At 43.3% G+C, this 21061-nt stretch overlaps 1 protein-coding gene across 15 annotated transcripts in view; it reads left to right on the forward strand.

Annotated features, from left to right (window-relative positions):
• LOC119195130 (neurexin-3b) overlaps positions 1-21061 on the forward strand; it is a 219594-nt gene that overhangs the window by 64770 nt on the left and 133763 nt on the right. For all 15 annotated transcript variants that reach the window (XR_005114197.2, XR_009942809.1, XR_009942810.1 and 12 more), the window contains 3 exons: positions 799-960; positions 7246-7684; positions 10517-10900. Coding sequence is in view for 12 of the 15 variants with exons in the window: in XM_037449811.2 (XP_037305708.2) it covers positions 799-960; positions 7246-7684; positions 10517-10900 (985 nt within the window). In the remaining 3 variants the exon portion in view is untranslated. The remainder of the gene's footprint in view (positions 1-798; positions 961-7245; positions 7685-10516; positions 10901-21061) is intronic.

Consider the following 21061-nt stretch of genomic DNA (forward strand, 5'->3'; position numbering starts at 1 on the left):
AGCTAGTATCAGCTGTTTTAAAAGTGGCTTTGAATATGGGTCCTGATTGTGCATGAGCCTCCGCACCCGTGCAGCCTGGTCAAGCTGTGAATGGCACCATTGATCCACTTAATCCCGTACATGTCCAATTAAATGTGGTTGATTTGCGTTCCGACAGTGATGACCGTGGTTTGCTTATTGATGTGGTGTGTAAATTCTCCCTTTGTTTTGCACGTGTGTAGATATATATCTATATATATACGTAGATGTCTGCAAGAGAGGGGAGAATGTGAGACGGATGGTGTGAAAATGGGTGTGACAGAATGTAAGGGTGTGTGTGGACATTTTGCGCATGTGTGTGTGTGTGTGTGTGTGTGTGCTGACATGAGTGCGTGCCGTATATGTGTGTGTCTGCAATTACCAAATAAATCCTGATACCTAAGACAAGTGCGATCAATTTGTCCTTGGTTTGAACATTGTACTAACCCTCCCCCAACCTAAAGATTCAGAACCAAACCTATGATCCATTCTCTTACCCCATCAAAGATAAAGAAAATATGCCTCTGCTATATTTTCTTTACCTGTCCTGTGAATCCTATGGCAAAGATTCCATTGACAAAATCCAAACGCTGTCTGGTCCAAAACAAACGCAACAAGGTACCAAAGGATTCTTTAGAAGCAACCTACAGTGAGGTCAAGACAAGGTCGAAGAACTCATTTCCAATGCAGACCAAGGAAGGAGGTGTGTTATAAGCGCAGCATGGCATCGAGTCCCAGAGTGTAATTGCTTGGCTTCGGCTATGTGTTGCCCCTCAACAGGTGACTATCTCCGTTGATGGGATCCTCACCACCACTGGCTACACCCAGGAAGACTACACCATGCTGGGCTCAGATGATTTCTTCTACGTGGGTGGGAGCCCCAGCACCGCTGACCTGCCTGGATCTCCAGTCAGCAACAATTTCATGGGCTGCCTGCGAGAGGTAAGACGACTCGGATGAGTACGTAGAGAAGTGCAGCATGTGCCGTGGTCGTTCCCCAAATTGTATCTGCACTGGACCTTTGTTGTCATGCATGAAAGCGCACACAAGACCCCTTTAGCATTCACTTCACTGATTTAGTTATGGGACAAAAATATATAAATCTCCATCTGAAGGGAAAAGATATTAAAATAACATTGCATTATCAATTATAGCTGTTGAGTTTGCAGAGGAAGTATCACACAGTCAATAGGCCCTGGCTTATTGTAATACATAAGACTTGCTGCGGTTTGTGTGTGGGAAAATTACCCCAAATTGCATATGTCGCATGTAATTTGCAGTATTAGCTTGAAAGCACCTCTCAATGGGCCACAATCTGAGAGAGGTATTTGCTCATGGTGAAAAGGCCTTGTTCTTTAGGGATATGTCTGATGGATTGGCTGGCCCTCTGAGCTTTTGATCAGAGAAAAATAAGATCTACTAAATGCCCGGTTACTTTTTTCTCACCATTAGTGATCGTGATGATAAAGAGAGGACCGGTGACTCCTCCGAGCTGTAAAACAGTGTGAATTGATTTCTGCAGCTTAGCAGCAGCCTCCAGAGTGGAGTAATGCTTTTATTTTGATGCAAATGTGTCTTTGTTTAGAAGCTAAACAATGCTTTGATGGAACGCTCACATTATGTTCTCATACTCAGGGTTTTTATCTGACTGATTTAGAGAAATGGATTGGCATCGCTCTGGGATTGTGACTGTGACTCAACGAGAGCAGGTTCTCTGCTCGAAGTCTTCCTTCAATCATGAGGGTACGAGTGGGCGTGTCTATTGGACCAGACATCAACCAAAGGAATGCCTCCTATTACATTGAGTGCTTGAACACTTTACATTAGCTTTAACTTCTAACCACTACCCAAAAATGTGGGATGCACACACAATCCACAAGGCTCTAATAGCAGAAGAATAAACCTAATTGATTAAATAATAGTTACATACATCTGTGTCACCATACATGTCACCCGACTGGCTCTTTGCCACTCTCCTCCTGGATGTTTTCCCCTCCATCACAACCTTGTGAAGAGCTGCCAACCTCAGTGTCCCACCCCTGTAAGAGACCTTTCATTTAGTCCAGTTAGCTTCCATCACATCATTTGGTTTTAAGGTGACACACAGACACAGACACAGCAACGTTTGGCATGAGATAAGTCGCAATGTTTTATGTTCAAACTGAGGCGGCGGCCCTTTTTCGGTCATAGACACAAACACAACGCATACATTTCTATGACCCAGCCTTCCTTGTGGTTTTCACCGCGGGCCGTGTTCTTTAAATATTATCCCAAAAAGTATGACTCATTTTGAAGTGACTTGAGAGAGTGTTTGGTGGACCGAATCATGGAGGTGATCCACGATGTGGTCGGGTAGTGGTAGTATTGTGCGACCTTTGACGCTTCATCACACCTTGCTCCTTTAAGCAGACATGGTGCCAGCTGCTGCCTGTGACCATGCAAACGGCTCACGGCCGGCTTTGGGATCTCTTTCCCAACACTTCTATTCTTTCGCAATATCTCTTTTCTGTTGCTTGAAGCTCAGCTTGAAATGCGCTTCTAAGCATTGGATCTATCTATTCTTTCACCTTTATGTCCTTCCAATGCATCATTGCCTCTCTCTTGCTCTCTCACACCATATTCATTTCTTCCAGCACCCTCCATCTCATCCTTTGGATTTGAAATCGCCGGCTAACGAGGGCATGATTCAGTTGTGTTAGGGCCGTTGCTCAGAGTGTCTCATTGTTTCTGTCTGTGTGTTTTGTCATGTCTGGCTTGAACGCTCCAAATGGGAGCAGAAATGTTGGTGCACATTGGCCTCTTGTTTTATCTGAGATTTAAAAAGTGCATCGGTTCAAGCTGAGCAAAAGGCTGATCCGTGGGTTGCTGCAGCGAGACAATGCCTCCCTTCCCTTTTCTCTCTGACAACAAAAGCGATGCCTCGTGCTGCCATCCTGACCCCGCTCTCTCTCTCAGTCTCCACTGCACTCAAACACCCCCGAAGGCTAAATGGCATGTTATGTCCTGCCTACGCGCATGTTCTGCCATGTGGGCTGCAGCGCGTCACGTGACAAAGGGCCAGTGGGCATCCGTTCATTCTCTGGTCAGCCCCCCCCACCTCCGCCACTCACGCCGTCCAGCCCCTCCCACCGGTGTCCCTGGGCACCCAGGGCACCACTGGAGCCACGCAGTGGCACATTGTGTCAGACTGGCTGGGGTATGGGCTGTCGTCTCTGCTGAGAGAGGAAGGGGGGGTGTGCATGGGGGAGGACGGCGATGAGTAACAAGCAGAGAAGTATAAGAGGGTAGAAGGTAAGAGGATCGGAAAAAAGAGCAGCTACAGAATGTAGGAGCGGACATGTGCAGTTGGGGTCAATGTCCACGGGTGGGAGATAGAAAAAGAAGAATTACTGAAATGGACGGAGATCAAGAGAATGATGAGTAAGTGAGAGGAAGAGGAGAAAGGGCGAGAGACCAACATTTGGCATTTGAGAGGGACTATGTCATCATCAGGTTTGTGTTAGTCACTAGTGTGTTCAGGCAAAGCTTTGCTTTCCCCTCCAATGCAAATGCAAATGTCACTCTGTCCGTTTTAATAATCTCACTTTTGTAATGTCCCGTTAGAGGACCAAAGTAATAGATGGGTAAAAACACTTTAATGAAATGCCTTGAGCTTTAGGTTTTATGGAAAACCTTTAGATGAATGATTTACACTGACTTCTGCTTCTTGGCTTTATATTACAAAACTACATATGCTAAAAGTTCTTTTTAAATTCTACACCGCAATCTGGAGGGCACAGTTACGCCTATGATGACTGAAAAAAAATCCCCTGGATTTACTGGTGAGGAAATTAATTAATGTAACACAAAAAACCCTTCACATTTTGAGAATTGCCTAAATCAAGGGTATCAAGCCCTATATATTTTTTTCCTGAAAGCCAAGTGTGTGGACAGTGATCAACGAAGGTTTTGCTTTGATATACTGAAGATCAGCAATAACAACGAGAGACCAGAGAGGCACCAAGAGAGGAGTGTGTGCGGTTTAAAGGTTTTTAGGTTGGCCAAGTGCGAGCACGTTGGCCACCTGAACACCCGCTGGCAATGAATTAATGTGTTAACTCCAAAAATACCTCCATACCGCAGGAATCACACAAAACATCATCAGAAATCGCTGTTGTAAACGCTCTTAAACAGTTTGGATGGCGAACACCAATCACTACGCCATCATAGCGGACTTGGTCCGGGCTACATAGGAGCCTACCACGTTAACTCTAAAACAGCAACACAACCCGAATTCCAACACCTCCATTATAATGGGTTGAAATGGAGGTGTCAGCCACAAATATTAAAAAAAAACTTCACACATAAAACCGGAACCATCTGCAAGCCACATGCTGTGAAAATCTATTTTTTTATTCGGGGGAGCTGAACAATTAAATACTATTACACATTGCAGTCGGTGTTATGTGATTGCCAGAGTCGTATTCATTTCCAGTAATTATCACTGAATATTCAATCGTTTCCTTAGTGCTGTCACACCAGTTTGAATTATATTTCCCCACAAAGCCACTGCTCTGCACTACAGAAGTATACTATGTATGCATTTTCTGTCTGTTTGTGTGCTTTTGAAATACAGATCTCCTAAAAAGTTTTACGAGCCCCTTTTTTGTGTGTGTCTCTCCACTCCTCTTCGGTGGAATTACCCCTCCTCCACATTAACATCATGAGCTGACAGCAGCTGTGGCTGGGCACTCATCTGAGGTAGATTAGGGGAGAGATTGTGTGTGTGTGTGTGTGTGTGTGTTTGTGTCTGTGAGCACTTCTCACTTTCAACCACCTGCCCTCCCCTCAGCCTTACCAGAGCCCAATCAATACACCATCTGAGCTTTATGGAGTCGTTCCAGTCCCTGTGCGTGCATTATGAATGGGCCCCATAAGGCGGCTGATAGGCCGAAGGATAGCGTAGCAAAGCACCACCATAACAAAGAAAAAGAGGAGGTACATATAGACGTGGCAGTCGCTTCCTCTTTATGGCATCATTTCGATTCACGTATTGATCCGCCTGCAGCACAACAGACAAAATCATAATCCCCACACCGATTGGGAGCTGTCTGATTGTGAGATTAGGATGTCCTAGAATAGCATTTTACTAAGGCTTGGGAGACTTTGTAAGGTTTTCTGCTAAGAAGACTAAGATAGATTTGAGTAAACAAACTGAATGACTGTAATGAAAACCCCTTCCATTACTTCCAGAGGGGATGTAATGTTAAATTAAATTGTTCTTTTAGTGTAGATGATGATGGTCGGGTCTGTTGATGAAGACATTATTAGATATAGTTTTGTATAAATGGTGGTGGAATGGTAAAATCACTTACCTCTTCCAGGTGTTCGACCAAGGAGTTCCCTTGATCTCCATTTTTTTTAGATGGTTTTGTCTAAACGCTAATTGTTCTGAGGGGCAGAATCTCCAGAGTTGTGGTCCTGCTCAGTGAACGATTGTATCAAGGACCACATGTACAGGAGCAATCCAGCTGGGAATTAAAACAATTTGGCAGTGGGCATTCTCAGCAGTCATCACCTTCATGGCATCCACTCTGTCATGTGCCACATGCAATGTGTGTTGTGATAGTTGTTGGTGAAATGAACACCTGGAGGCTATGGTGTCAGTCATGCTACTCCGAGTCCAGCTGCTGAGAGGGCCATCGTAACAGACTATAAGAGCCGACTGTTGTGGCTGTGATGGAGAATTTGTGTTGTGCCACATAGACAATTCGTCCCAAAATAATACCTGCAGTGGTCTAGGTATTATTTTCTACTGAGAAGGACAGAGACGACAGATGGGGCCTTTTAACTTGTTGTGGCCGTGCCGTCATGGCCAAATGAGTCTCATTTAAAGACTTAAATTATCCCCTCTGACTCTTTTGGGGTAATATTTGGTTAGGTTGAATTCAAGCTATTCGGCTTGAAAAAAGAGATGTCTGTAACGTAATGGTGGTTACATCTTAGCATTGTGGGAAAAGAAGCTGCAACATTTCTGAGGAATCTCCTTTTTATTTTTAATCCCATGCAAATGTGTCTCATGATTTCAAAGAAGCGCATTGAAATGCTCAATTGTTCAACTGTGCTGATTGACAATAATTAGAGACACAGATGAGGCGACTGCTGACCATGATAAACCCAAACATCTATGCTTTCATGTGTACTAACTTCAACGCTGCAACGTCAGCAATGGCGCCGGAACAAATGATTAATTGATGCATCAAGAAAATAATCTACAGATCTACCTCGCTTGACACAGTGTGTGTGCTAAAGATTTTGTTGTGTGTCCTCTCCGGGCTATTAAGTGTGGTCATTAACCGCTGCAGACACACACACAAGCATATTTTGAAGGCCAGTGGCACGTTCTGTGCTGACAGCATTTAATCACTCCCTCTTTTCCTCTCTATTTGCTGCCTGACATGGAGTTTCCTTCTCCTCTGCTGCCCTTATTCCCACCAGCTCGTCTCTCTCTCTCTCTCTCTCTCTATAACTCTATCACTCTCTCCGTCTCTCGTCAGTCCTCCACGGTGCTCGGATCCCCTGTGTTGATTTACTGTCAAATCTTCCAGGATTATCGGTAATCCCACAGCAGTAGAGTCTGTTTGCTGACAGCTGTGCTCCCTCTAACAGTGTTGCTGTTTCCTTGGCACACACGCACACACACACACACACACACACACACACACACACACACACACACACACACACACACACACACACACAGCCCTATTTTCCGGAAAGCAAACAAAATAAATAAACATATATTTTCTGCCTCAAGGTATTCCAGTTGACAATATTGTATTTCCCTTTTCTGTGATGTTTTGTTGTATTTTGCTGTCATGTGGGGCTGCACATTTACTGTTGGTGAGTCGCTACAACAATGGGTTTATTTTCACAGGGCCACAGAAACCCCCTTGTTCATGATGACTACTGTTTTTAAACATTGCAGGAAATTACTCTCTGATAATTTAGTCCCCACTTATCAAACGTATCATTTGGCAGATGTTATCTTTACCGAAAATACAGTAATGCATTTCTATACAATCTCCTTTTCATCTGGGAGAAATGGATGTTGAAAAACAAATTGAGCCACAAACGCCTAAGAAGATATTATTTTTATCCCAAACAAATCCCACTGAGGTCAGCATCTGTCATGTATTTACAGTGCATACATGACATAGTTACTATATTACTATATTCTTTTCCCAGGTGGTGTACAAGAACAACGATATCAGGCTAGAGCTGTCTCGCCTCGCCCGCATCGTGGACCCCAAGATGAAACTCCAAGGCGATGTGGTCTTTAAGTGTGAAAACGTCCCAACCCTGGACCCGATCAACTTCGAGACGCCAGCCTCCTACCTGGCCTTGCCGAAGTGGAACACCAAACGCGTGGGTTCCATTTCGTTTGATTTCCGCACCTCTGAACCCAACGGCTTGATACTCTTCACCCACGGCAAGCCCCAGGACCGGCGGGACCCAAAGGGCCAGAAGAACAACAAGGTGGACTTCTTTGCGGTGGAGCTGCTGGATGGAGGGCTGTACCTGCTGCTGGACATGGGCTCCGGCACCATCAAGGTCAAGGCCACACAGGCCAAGGTCAACGACGGAGTCTGGCACCATGTGGACATCCAGAGGGACGGTCGCTCAGGTAAGGATGGGCATGAAAGAGAAATCTTACCGTTTTATGTTTTCATTTCTATGTCGTCTTCACAGAAACTTCACTGACAAATAAGTACTTTGGTGACACAATATTAATGATTAAGTATGAAGTTCATTTCTGTTCATGGCCACGGTCTAAACTGTGACCAGCCTGATGCGCTGGGAGTGCAGAGGGCTCTCGTTGTGTCATTGTTTGACATTTCTCTTTCTCACTGACATTTGACGGTGTTTACATTCATAGACTGAGCTGACAAAGCCGTTAACAAAGAGAAATAAGGTCCGCTCTTGTACGCTAGATGCTCTAAGTGAAGGCAGTACGAGTATGGTGACTCAACAAAACCTTAACTTTGTTCTCATAGCAATTCATTTATCAATTAGAATATCAGATAACTGGAAGTCTAAAATATAAAAATAAGAAAAACATCTCCTCATTTTCTTTTTTCTCAAGGACAAAACGCTGCTTTCAATGGCTAATTGTATAGTCATCAAACCCAAAGGGGTTTCATTCCCGGCCTTAGAGACGGAAAGCTACAAAATTATAGTTTGGAAAGTATGTAAAGAACAAATACTTTTAGCATGTTAGCCATGTTAAGCAGCATGACCTTCGATTCAAACTGGACAAGAACTGTCTTAAGTTCCAGGATTGACAGGCTAAATCGAAGCAATGCATCTATGCTAAGACAATAATGCTAGCACTTTGCCTTAACACCATTGTGCAGCTGCACAGATCTTTTTATATTATTGGAGGCCCCTAAATACTGTTCTAATTCCCAGCTGGGCCACTTGGTACCGGGCCATAGAAGAAAAGAAATTATTATTATATTATAATTATTAATTATTATTTAAAAAAATGACCCGATTCTCTCTCAATTACATGAAGTTGTCCCTCTTAACGTGCATGCATTACAGCCACAGGATGATGTAAACTTCCATAATATCATTATTTCAACAATGATGTAAAGCCGGGATGAAGTCACACTTCTCTCTATGTGGCTACTGACTCTGTTTCCCCTCACTTAATTCCATCTCTATGACCTCTACCTCAAAACATACCCCAAATACGCAGAAAGTATGAGAAGTTTGTTTTAGAGAAAAGGGTTTGTGACGTCTGATGCCTCGAGCTCCAAAAACCCCGGGACACTGCATTAGGGTTGGATCCTCCAAGGGACCAGGGTGTGTTAGTCGGAGCTCCAGCCTGTGTTATATATCAGGCGAGAGCAGCCAATTTAGCCGTGTGTCAGAGCTCGCCGCTTTGATTAATCACCGGCACAGCCCCTGTGCGATAGCAGAGCAGAAAGTAGGATTTTCACAAGGAAAAAGAGGAATGAGACATATAGAGGGATACCAGACTGAGGGATGGTTAACACCAGGTATAATCACACCCGGGGCTTGAGTGAAATGTTAATAAGAGTTGCAAAATAATTAAACCCATTCTCCACAAATATCTCCTGCTTGAATCTCTCTGTTTTCCCACTGGATGAATTAGACGTAGCACAACAACTGTCTACGACCATGAAGCCTTCTGCTACTCTGCGATTCTCTGCTCTGTCAGTGAAGTGAATAAAGGACAATGCAGGCTCCTCAGTGAATAGCATACTTTGTCACTGCGCTATATTCTTCTGCTATAAAAATATCTTGTCTCAAATATCTCACCTGCAATAATTATAGTTCTCTTTATGATGTAACCATCCGCTTTTCTTTTGTGAACTTTTTATCCATATTTGGTCTTGACATGACTTAAAGAACAGCTAGGGTTGTTGCACTGAGCCACTCCAACCCCAAATAATATATTATGTGTTAAATAATATTTGTATTACTTTGTTTGGCTCTCAGTGGGGAATAAATCATCAAATAAAACATTTCATAACATATCTGGTGTAAAATCAGTTCAGTGTAGTAGTGTTAGCAGAGTCTGGCTCTAATGAGTTTGAATGTTTGGAAAATAAATCTAACACAGGGGTGTCAAACATACAAACTAATCACAAAACAATATGATGTTACAAATGAAACTGCAGAACTGGCGCTAAGTATATGCACGTCATATTTACATGCACTCAACAAATGAATGACCAAATATCATAACTCACAGAAATTGCCCAATGTTGCTACACAACATTCGTAGCTTTGGATTAAACACACAAATGACCTCTCTACTGATAGAAGACAGTCTGCAGATTCAGCAGAGATACAGCTAACCCCTCTTTGTGCCAGAGTCAAAGAACAACAGAAATCACTTTCGAGAACAGATAAGCGGTTGCCAAAATGTTCCCAAATGGCCATTTTGGGACTCGCTTGAACCGCCTGTACTAAAAGCGTCTCTAAAAGTGTGTCCTTCACTAAATCAAAATGATTCTTTGCAGAGAGAATGTTAACATAGTTTGCTTTGAGCTGATAGAGGTTTGGAGCCATAATATTATAATTCCAAAGGGATAATCTTCCTGAAAGTGCATTTATTTCATGCAAACCTGAAACTTTTTCATTTGTGCAGTGTGCCCTCTTCATTTTGTCTTAAATGCAACATATGTATATTGATATTCACACATCTGGACTAAAGCTTACAAGTCTTCGCTTCATTATAAGTATCACATTATTCAAATAGACCTTATGATTGCAGAGATAACCCTTTCATCATGGGTATGCAATTTCTGAGCAGCGGACTAAAAAACATAACATAATTAGTTTGAGAAAATCCTTTCTGCTGAATCTTAAAATATAACTGTATTAGTGCCACCTAATCTTACTCCCCCAGCGGTCTTTTTATAGGAGTACCTTACATGACATGTTAGCATTTAATTATGTTTTCCTCGTTCTCTTTCCCTAGGCATCATCTCAGTAAACAGCCGCCGATCTCCATTCACAGCCAGTGGGGAAAATGAGATCTTGGACCTGGAAGGGGACCTCTATCTGGGTGGTCTGCCTGACAGCAGGGCAGGCCTGGTGCTGCCCACGGAGCTCTGGACCGCCATGCTGAACTACGGCTACGTCGGCTGCGTCCGGGATCTGTTCATCGACGGACGCAGCAAGGACATCCGGCAGATAGCTCAGTCCCAGAACATGACCGGCATCAAGTCCTCCTGCAGTAAGGTGACGGGAAAACAGTGCGACAGCAACCCCTGCAAGAACAGCGGCGCATGCAAGGAGGGCTGGAACCGCTTCGTCTGTGACTGCACTGGAACGGGCTTCTGGGACAGCACCTGTGAGAGAGGTATGTCTTTTCTCTCTTATCGTGGTCATTTTAGGATCTCATTGGGTTTGGCAGAGAGCTTCTTCATTTGTTAGTAGAGGACAGCGCTGAGAAATACATTTGGAAATTGCCGTTTCACTTTCTATCAATAAGTGTGAAGGTTGTAAGATGCAGCATATTGAAGAATGTTGAATGAAGCAGCTATTACAAAGTTGCAATATCTTTCCTGGCATCCTAAAGATGGTAAAAGACAGAGGCAGCCTCTGTGTGCTAACAGTAGCTACTCCTGGCAAAGTGCACAATGCTTCAGTTTCAGCACACAGACCGATGTGTGACTTGGGAATCTTCCCACAGGCGATTATCGGAGCTTTGCTGAAAGATGAATTTCACCTTTGCTCCAAGTGGCTTTGGAAAAGTGAAGCCTGTTCCGCGTTTCCCTCTCTGTAGCTGTGTCTCAGCTGTGTCTTTGTGCATCCTCATGAGGACACTGCAGACGCAGTAGATTCTAAGGAGCCGAAGGAACGGGACAGCCGGGTCGCAGCCAAAGGTGGACGACTGATGAGCAGCCTCAGGAGGATGCATTCGCTGGCTTACGTTTGCTCATCTTTGCTGTTTCTGTGTCTGGGAAGATTCTACGGTGAAATTGAAATACTGTTGGTGAATTGGTCTCTTCTTGTCTGAATCTCAAGAGCTTGGTCGCATTAAGTCTCGATGATAACGGAGAGATAGGGACACTCCAAGCTGTGGATGTTCAGCTTTTCACTATAGTGTTTGGGGCGTTCTTCACAGAGCTTTGAGTACTCTACTAAGAACTTGAGGTGTGTAGAGAAACAGACTTGGAAGGAATAATGAGTATCTGGGGCGTAGGTAGTTCATACCAGCAGGGTGTGACTATAGGCCAGTGGCATGACATGGTGTTTATGATTAAAGAAGAATCAGCACTGTGTTGGAGACTATTACAGACTGAGACAAGTCCCTCCTGTTATTTTAATGTACCTTGAATAATAGAAATCATGTAGAATGTATGTGATGTACTGCACATGGGAGCCCGATGGGGAAGCTGCTGTTGTCTCATGCAGGCTGGTCAGCAGGACAGTTGCTGTTTGGTCTATTTAATCTAGTAGGACAGCATTGCTGTATATCAGCTCAAAGGGGACGAGATGGTGGTGTTCTGCCTAGGAAACTCTAACACCAGGCCGATTCTCCACACAATACCAAGATGTAGTCGTATGACCCTCTAACCCTCCATCCAACGCGTGTCTCGATGCCTCCCACACAGACCTTTGAACGGTCCTATCTCTGCATCGTGCGCTCACCAAAAGGCCTCAGCTCTGGGGCTTGGACTTTTACTTCACTCAGTGAGACCTGAAGGGTCTGCTGCTGTCAGGACTGACGGTTGAATCCTTCCTGGTCAGATTGTTTTTACACTGTCATGGGGTCATAAAATGCCTCACTCAGAATATTAATTAATAATCATATATGTTTAAGTCATGGGAAATACTATGTAGCATTAATGGTTATGTTTTACTAATTACCTTTACTTAAGTACCAGTACAACAATGTAAAAATACTCACATTACAAGTAAAATAACAAACCAGTACAAAATGAATTACTATTAGTATATTGTACTTAAAGAATCACAGGTACTTGTCTCTGTGACTGACATATTATGACACATTATTTGGTACTGATGCATCAACGTGTAAGCAGCATTTTGCTGTGATGGATTTATTTAAGTACTCGGGCTGTTCTCTTATTTGACCTTATCTTTGTTAAAAATTAGGTACTGAACTAACGTCTCCGATTTGGAATTAGCTTATTTTGCTTATCAAATGCACACAGCAAATTTCAGAGAGTTAAATTGACTCTGAGATTCAGCTTCACACTAAGCTGGTGTTTATTTTGTCCCAATCCCAGTGTTAAATCAACACTCAACGAAGTGTTAACAATTTAACTTGTGTTTACATTTTAGCCCACAGAGCAATTCAGGGTTAGGATTATCGCTCAGGGACACTTGGGTTCAACCCAACAACCCTGTGGTTCCTGGTGCACCGTCACCAATCCTTGCGCCATATTATATGGAGTTAAGCCTGATACCAAGAAGTGTGACACTGTACAGTTACATTTCAATCCTATCAAAGTGTTAATTTAACTCTACTGTGTTGCAAATGAATCTGACCTTGACACTGGATGATGACTCAAGCTCTTTCGTACAATTGACTCTGTAAGATTTGAATCTTTGAATCAGTGTGATTTCAACTCTGCACTTCAACACGTTTATCCAGCACTGGAAGATTAACTCAACTTAAAGGATTTTGCTGTGTACTTATTTGAACAAAACCATCATCTTTTCCTATATCAAACCAAGTAGGATTGTTCTCTGCACATGTGCTTACTAATACTGAATTGATCAGTTTGTCAATAATGAAAAAATATAATTTCCTTTTGATGCAAGTAGAATGAGAGAAGACTACACAGTATTATCTGCAAGATTTGAGTGAGAGATTAGTTTTTCTGGAGCATCCTCTGGGCCTGATCTTCTCAGTAGTGATCGTGTGTTCTGGCCTGAACCAGCTCATGGATCGCTGGTCAGTGTGAAGTCGCTTTCTTTCTCTCTTTCTGAGAGCGGGGGCTGAACACCCCCGGGGCGGAATCTCATCTTTTATTCCCCGGACACTTCCCGAGGCAGACTGTTCTCCACCGCAGTCAAATCAGCCCTCACTATCGTTTCTGTTACCATGGAAAAACCTGCTTTATTTCCGCCGTCACTTAAATGGACGTCTCCTGAGCTGAGCTGGCGTAATCCGCACTGTTTGACCCTGCGCTGCAATCTGCAAATGGGAGGTCACGTCTGATTAAACCAGGGAGACAACATCATCTTCAGGAAGCACAAGGTCTGGATGTAACGGACCCACAAATGAGTCTGATTCCATTAGCGTCTACATTCTCAGATGATTACTCAGGTTCCAGTTCAGAGCAGAATATTGTTGAAGCTAATTATTTTCTCTTTCCAAAGCGTTTCGCCCTTGAGATGAAGAAGTGCTTTGATTTGAAAAGTCGGGCTGCAAACAAAGGGTTTTTCTTTTCTTTTCTTTTCTCAAACAGAATTTGCAACACTTTGGAACCAATTGCATTGTATTTGTCATGCTGGTAGAATCGTTTTTTTTTTCTCCCTCTCCTGCAGTGTGGCTGGTGGAAAATGTTCTCGGTCGGCCAATCAAATCAATTTCCGCAAACATCCCATGTCGATTTAATGCAAAACAATTAAGTTATCAAAAACACATCTTTTACTTTAAATGGACCTTCTTGATACGCATCCGTCACATGAACATTGTCGTTTGAAGCTAAAACTCCCAAAGTGTATTACGTACAGTCGTCTCAGGGTTGTGCCATACAAATGTATAAGAGACTGAACGTCTGCTGACTTTGGGGAAACTACTGCAGTCTCCATGTTTTTTATTTTATATTTCTGGAATTAAAATATTATAACTGTGTGTGATTTGGACGGACCTGCTACCATTTTTATACAATACAGTGATTTTGTGCGTTTTAGCACCTCTGCCGGAGTTTTCATAGTCACTACTTACACATAATTGGTACTAAAACAACTTGTTTTTCTTTTTCTTTAATCTAGATAAAGCGTTGAATCCACGGGAGAGGCAAATAGCTTGTGCTTTTGTATGATTGCATTCATTCTTGTTTTTCCATTTTTTATTATGTATAAGTATGAATTGTTTATTCATAAAGGACTCTTGAATAAATACAATGTCAGACATGTTGTGACATTACTTGTCGCACATTTCACCGCATTAACGGTGTAAATGCAAATCGTCTTCCTCATGTGCCACAGATCATTTTTGCACATTGAGGAAGCCAGGGCTCGTGAAAGTGGTTTCAGAGGATTTTGCACTAAATGGTGCTTTTGTAACCCTTTTTTTTAGTATCTTTGTATGTTGCTCTGTGTAATTTCTCATTTCCACTGGGAGCTAAAAGAACTGGCAGTTTTCTTGCTCTATTACCAGCAGGAAAACCCAAGCTGACAGATATTTTAGGTTCAGTTTGAGGAGATCAAAGCTCTTAAGAGGCGACGTGTAACAAACAGCGCTGCTGTCTGCTCTGTTTTCTGCTTGCTATCTGGGCCACGTTTTGTTTACACATCATTTCTGTCACTTATCAGAGGTTTCCCCACCAACGCTGTGTCTCCTTTTCACTTCCTGTCTTGATATCTCCCTCCTTGAACTTTCTCCTCTCTCTTCCACGTTCTCCCTGTGCCTGGCATGTCCTCTTCATCCGCGCCCATGAGACACCACGGCACCTGGGATCACAGTGCTGCCGTACCATCACACCAACAAGGAGCCAGCCACTGTGTGTGTGTGTGTGCGCATGTGTGGGTGTTATGGAAGTGCACCCTCTAAAAATGATATGAAGAAGCAATGAATATCATTTCATGCTCTGTTCTGAACAACCTATGCTCCTGGTTCTGATCCCTGTGTATGTTTACACCTATTCAAATGACTGAACGGGGAACATAGCCCTGGAAGACACCTGTCTGCCTGTGGTTTGGGTTTGGATAGGGCAGCTTCCTGGAACAGGAACACAGGAATACACAGGCCACATGTATTCACATCCTTTGAGGCTACTGCTTAGACCCATTTTTTATTGTCAGCTGCTGAGCTTGAATCATTTGGTTATGTGTGCAAAGGTTATTTTGGAACTTAGCACTCCAGCTGTGTGGGATTTGTCTAATTGGGTTGAATCAGGCCTGCAGGTATAGTTTGGAGTAGTACTTAAAAAAGTGGTGCTGTAAAATGATTTATCTCTCCAATAGCCTGCAGTCAGTTCCACAAAAAGCAAAGAGAACGGAAATCATTAGGAAATGATAATGTTTGAAGATGGGCTGGTTGCTCTCTCTCGTCTCCGGGAGGCAGCTCAAGGCTTTATTCACTTTTGATTGTTACACCCCATTACATGAAAACGTTAAAGGAACGCAGGTACAACAGATCACGCAGGAGGTATTTGTACTTGTGGGAGGTGACATAGCTCAAGATCACAGGGCGCTGCATTTGATGTCGTCGCCTGACTCTGGTGAGAGGCCGAGGTGCTGAGAGGCCCTCATCCATTCAAAGGGCCAGCGAGTCCAGCTCCCTGTTTGATGACCGCATGTGGGTCCACCTGTGTGGGTGGGAGGGCAGCTTTCAGCGTGTAAAGTAGCCCAGTTAGTCCGGTAAATTGGCCTGTAATGAAGGGTGTTTGTCCAACAAGAACCTTCCCATTGAGTCTCATCTTTCAATCTCTGCTGCATCGACACACACACACACACACACACACCAATCCACTGGGGACCACTGAGAGTGGATTGTGTCTAATGTGTGCTGTATTCTTACTGTCCCTGGATCCACTGATGTCTGATCCAGTGAAGTGTGTGTACCAAAGATCAGCAGTGACGTTCATTACACGCTCATTATGAGGCTGTTTTCCCTTTTTTCATGTTTTCTCTGCTTCGACTGCAAATTATTCATTAATTTCCTCATTCAATTTCATTTAAAAGTGTAAATATATATAAGTTTCATTTATTAATTTACACTCCTTATAGATCACTAGGTTTTTCAAATAGGTCATGTTCCTGATTATAGCATTTAGAAAAATATTTTTTAATTAAGTTTCTGCCTAAATAATCTCGATCAATCAGAGCGGCTCACACAAAGGCAGAAACACCAGAACACACACACACACACACACACACACACACACACATGCACTGTCTGCTCAATGTTCATGTTGGCAGTGACAGGTACCACATAGCTCTAGGTAGTAATGGCAGGGCAGAGATCGGCTCACATTGATGGTCGCCAACTTTCTGCATACATAATATTTAAACCCATAATTCTATCCCCCATTTATTTTTGGACTATGCTTGAGTGTCGAAAAATGCAGTGCTTTTTATTATTTACCATTCATCTGTGGTGGCAAATGTACTTGTCTTCCTTTCAAAGGACAAATAAAATCATCAATGGGAAGGACAAAGCTACGGTACATACTTATGTGCTGCTAACCCTTAAGGTATTCCAATAGCACAGCATTAACCTGAGCGGTTCAACCAGGTGGGACTGTGTGTGCTGCAAGTCTCTCATTCATATTCAGTCTATAAATAACTCAATTACCTGACACATCATCGTGCATTGTGTTGTGCAACGGTTAGAGGCATTATAGGAACAGGGCAGAAATATTTCATGTGCTTCATCCTGTGACAACCTGTGAAACCTATATAGATATCTATGATCCATTTTAAACATACATCATAATTATATGCATTGGGATATTTATGCATTGGATTAAGTTAAATATACATGTGATTTTTGAATGTATAAAGAAGAATGTATTCGGAGCATTGAATGCACACGGACATTGCAGGCTCCCTGGCTGTGCATGTAGTGACTGACTTCATGTGGCTCATGGTACCTCCTCGGTGCCTCTGTGGCACACTGCAGGTGGTGGATTTGAAGCTTCGGCAGCAGCTGCACCATAACATCATACTCATTTTAGTGTGACAATATGTCGAGCAATTTTCAGTGACCTGCGAGACAGTGACACTCCATGTATCCATTCAGCGTGTGTGTGCGCCGCATCATAAACTACATGTGGTGTTTTGTCAACACATCCGATGCTCACTTTGTATTCTCGGTTTGTCAGTAACATGCAATTTAATTGGCCGCAACATTATCACATAGCCTTTGCTCACTGAGCTATTTTAGCAATGACTACTATTATATTGAACATGGTTATTTGTATAGAGCTTTTATTCTTTCAACCACTCTGAGTGCTTTAACCTTGCTCTCATATATAGATATTGTAGTGGGGGGATTGAAGTAAATAGTCTTTAGCTTGCAAAACATTGCTGCACACACACCTAATAAGGGATGTAATTGTGTGTGTCTGCGTGTGTTAACCTGTTTTGCAGCCGAGGGTAGAAGATTTCAATTTTCTGTTCCAACAAGTACAACGAGGGTCCTTCTATTTGCTACCCACCTTTGCTTTATTCTATTAGTGTATTAACACCTAACTGCTCTCTGGTCTTGAGTCCTTGTGGAATCAAGTAGAACAACTAGTGTGTTATCTTCTGCGTTATTAAGAGTTTCACGTGATTTCTGAGCTCACTTCTGGGGTTTGCCTACAGACGCTATCTTGTTTTGAAAAGAATTCATCCGGGTTTGACTCTCCTCTTATTGTTTCTCTCTCCGTTTGCTGAGATGTTGGTTTAGCAAAGAGAAGGTCCTTTGAGATTTGTGGTCATATAGATTGAAATTTTATTTTCATGGATGCCAGCAGCAGAGGAAATGTCTTCTTCTCTGGTCTCCCACAGAGGAGATTTGAGTTGCCTGCCATTAAAGATGGTGTTTCCGGCTTCAGGCACCAGAAGAACGACTCAGGGTGAGCTGACAGTTGTCCTCCTCTGCTGGAACAGAATGCCAGTCCTGCCTGACGGCACTCTGCTCCACAGATTCACATTCAGAAAGGAATGATGTAGTTCTGGACAGAGATGGAGAGGGAGGGAGGAGGATGGAGAGACAGACATTAGTTTGACAATGTCTACCCGGAAGAAAGACCGACCCTCCTGCACTTTAATACAATCTGCTGGTTTCAGTTTTTTCGCTGCTTCCAACATTATTCCGTTGCTCCCTAATCCCCATTTGTAATTATGTGTGTGCTTAAGAGCTGTGGTGGGTTACGTAAACGCTGCCTCTCATTGTGGTTTGCCATGCAGAGGAGGGAGGGAATCTGCTGCTCTCTGTGTCTCGTTTCATCCTCTCTCTTTCTCCTGCTCTCTGACCCACACTCGCACGCAAGCTCGTCCTTGTCTTCCCGGTTGGTTTTCCGACACACACACACACACACACACACACACACACACACACACACGTATAAAGCAAGAGAACGAGAGAGGGATAGAAAGCGAGAGAACACTTAGAGGAAATCAAGCCTTCAGTGTTCGGCCATGTGAAAAATGGACAAGACTCCGAACCTCCCCCGGCAGCATGGGGGAGGGTTCCCTGACAAACCAGGGGGGAGATCATACACATCGCAGCTCCAGATAGCGGCCCACCTTCTACGGGCTTTACAGTTACATCTGAGCATTTATTTAAATGTAAAATGACTTGATGATATTAAAGGTGCTTCGTGTCTGCTCCCACCCGGTTTCATCTCCCAACACGTCAAACAACGAGCTGGTGTCCACAGCGGCTGGCTGGCTGGCTTTGACTTTGCTGCCCCCCAATGGTGCTGTGCTTCGCTGATTGGGTGTACACTCTGCAGTTTATGAGTTAGAGGGTGTTACAGCCAACACTTGTGCTTTTCACACCATTTAACCACAAACGACTATTGTGTTGGAATCAGCATCGGGCCACTACATCGGAGCCCCCCCCCCCCCCCCGGAGTGTCGCAAGCTAGCGACTGTACACTTAATTGGCATACTCAGTAAACAGGAGGAGCGGCTCAGTCGAGCAGATGTGGAGGCGTGTTGTGCTTGTAGAACATAGTGCTAAAGCTGTTGGAACTAAAGACAAGCAACATTGTCGTGGTACAAAGGAAAAGACACCCACAGGAAAACTGTCCTCTCGTCCCCCCCACACCTATTATACTCAAGAGGGAGTTTTATAAGTAGTTACTGTATTCCTCCCAACACACACACACACACACACTTGCAAACATTCTGCGGGTCTGAGGACCACCCCAACGTGCACTAACCGAACATATAATGGGACGACCGTTATCCGTCCACATTTGCTTGATATCCTCATATTATTTATTCATATTCCTCGTCTCTCTCTCCCCCGGCTCCCTGACAAAAGTAAAAACGTAACAATACTTTAAATAAACAGCCGAATTAAGTAGATTTACTCATATCTTGGTAACCGAATGCTCTTTCACTTCGATTGGAAAGGATTGTGAAAGCATAAATCAAAAATCAAACTTTATCTCTGATTTATAGAAGAGTCAAAGTGGCACCATACTGTAGAAGATGTAGAAACATCTGCTGCAGCCAGATAACCGGCTGTCATCATAAATGACCACCTGCCCTGCCTACTGGAGAGTTCCTCGATTACAACGCTCCCTTTAACAGCATCTGCCGGTGCCTCCACAGGGCTCTTCCATTCCTTATTGGAGCTCTTTGTTTTGTAGGTGTGTACCTACAAAAGATGGATCATCACAAACCGTCGACAATCCTAACCTCCCCCAGGTTCTACACAGCTGCTTTGCTTTGAATAATCCAATTTAAAGAGACTTTTTGGGAATGCCACTCAATGACTTTAACCAGGATAAGCCAACAGCAGCATTGGGTTGTTCCAGGTGTTCAATGAACAGCACAGCATGGTGTTCATTGAACAATTGTGCTGTAGATAGCATTTGCAGAGGCTTGTTTCAGATACAGAACTGTTACATGTTGACAAAGCTCTACGGATTTACCTCATCCCCGTGTAAAGCTTATTCAATATGTCTGACGCACGGAAGCGCTTACTGTTCCTACATCCGCCCTTGTGATTTAGGATATCCTGATGAATTCATCTTTGATAATCCCCGTGAGGGTGCTGACCTCCTCCCGAGTTCTACGATGTGATGGCAGTGTTGTTCCTCAAAGTGCTTTGTACAGAATATTTCGGTGGGGTTCCTTATTTTTGTCATGGACTGCATAGCCGTGTATGCATGGTCTTACCTTTTATTTTTAAATGGAGTCCATTGGCCTATCTTTCTGGGCTAACATCTCTATGTCCTCCTTTTCTCCTTTCACTTTTAAAAGTCTCTCTGTCTCACTATGGAATATTGCCAGGGATGAAAGTCGTCCTTGGTCAGCCAGATCCTGACGTTCCAACGTTTGTTTTGTATGTTTTGAGACTTTTCAGAGCCGAGAAGACACTGTTACATTAATTTCTCACCATTTGGGAGTTTGTATATTTTAAAAGGCTTGAGATCCCTGTGCTTTTTAAACATATAACCTCTCAGGAGTTTGGCGAGGGCTTTTGACCAAGATTGAAAGGAAATATCTCTCAGATTTATTCATCCACTTGCATTTAGTGTTGTGGTGCGACTGCTCCTATTTTCTGTCTAATGTAAACATCGATGAATTAGATCTTCTGTTCCTGTGTTAACGTGTATTATTATACAACCTATTTCAGTACGTTTCTCTT

The sequence above is a fragment of the Pungitius pungitius genome, chromosome 20 (assembly GCF_949316345.1).
Source record: "Pungitius pungitius chromosome 20, fPunPun2.1, whole genome shotgun sequence".
NCBI lineage: Eukaryota > Metazoa > Chordata > Actinopteri > Perciformes > Gasterosteidae > Pungitius > Pungitius pungitius.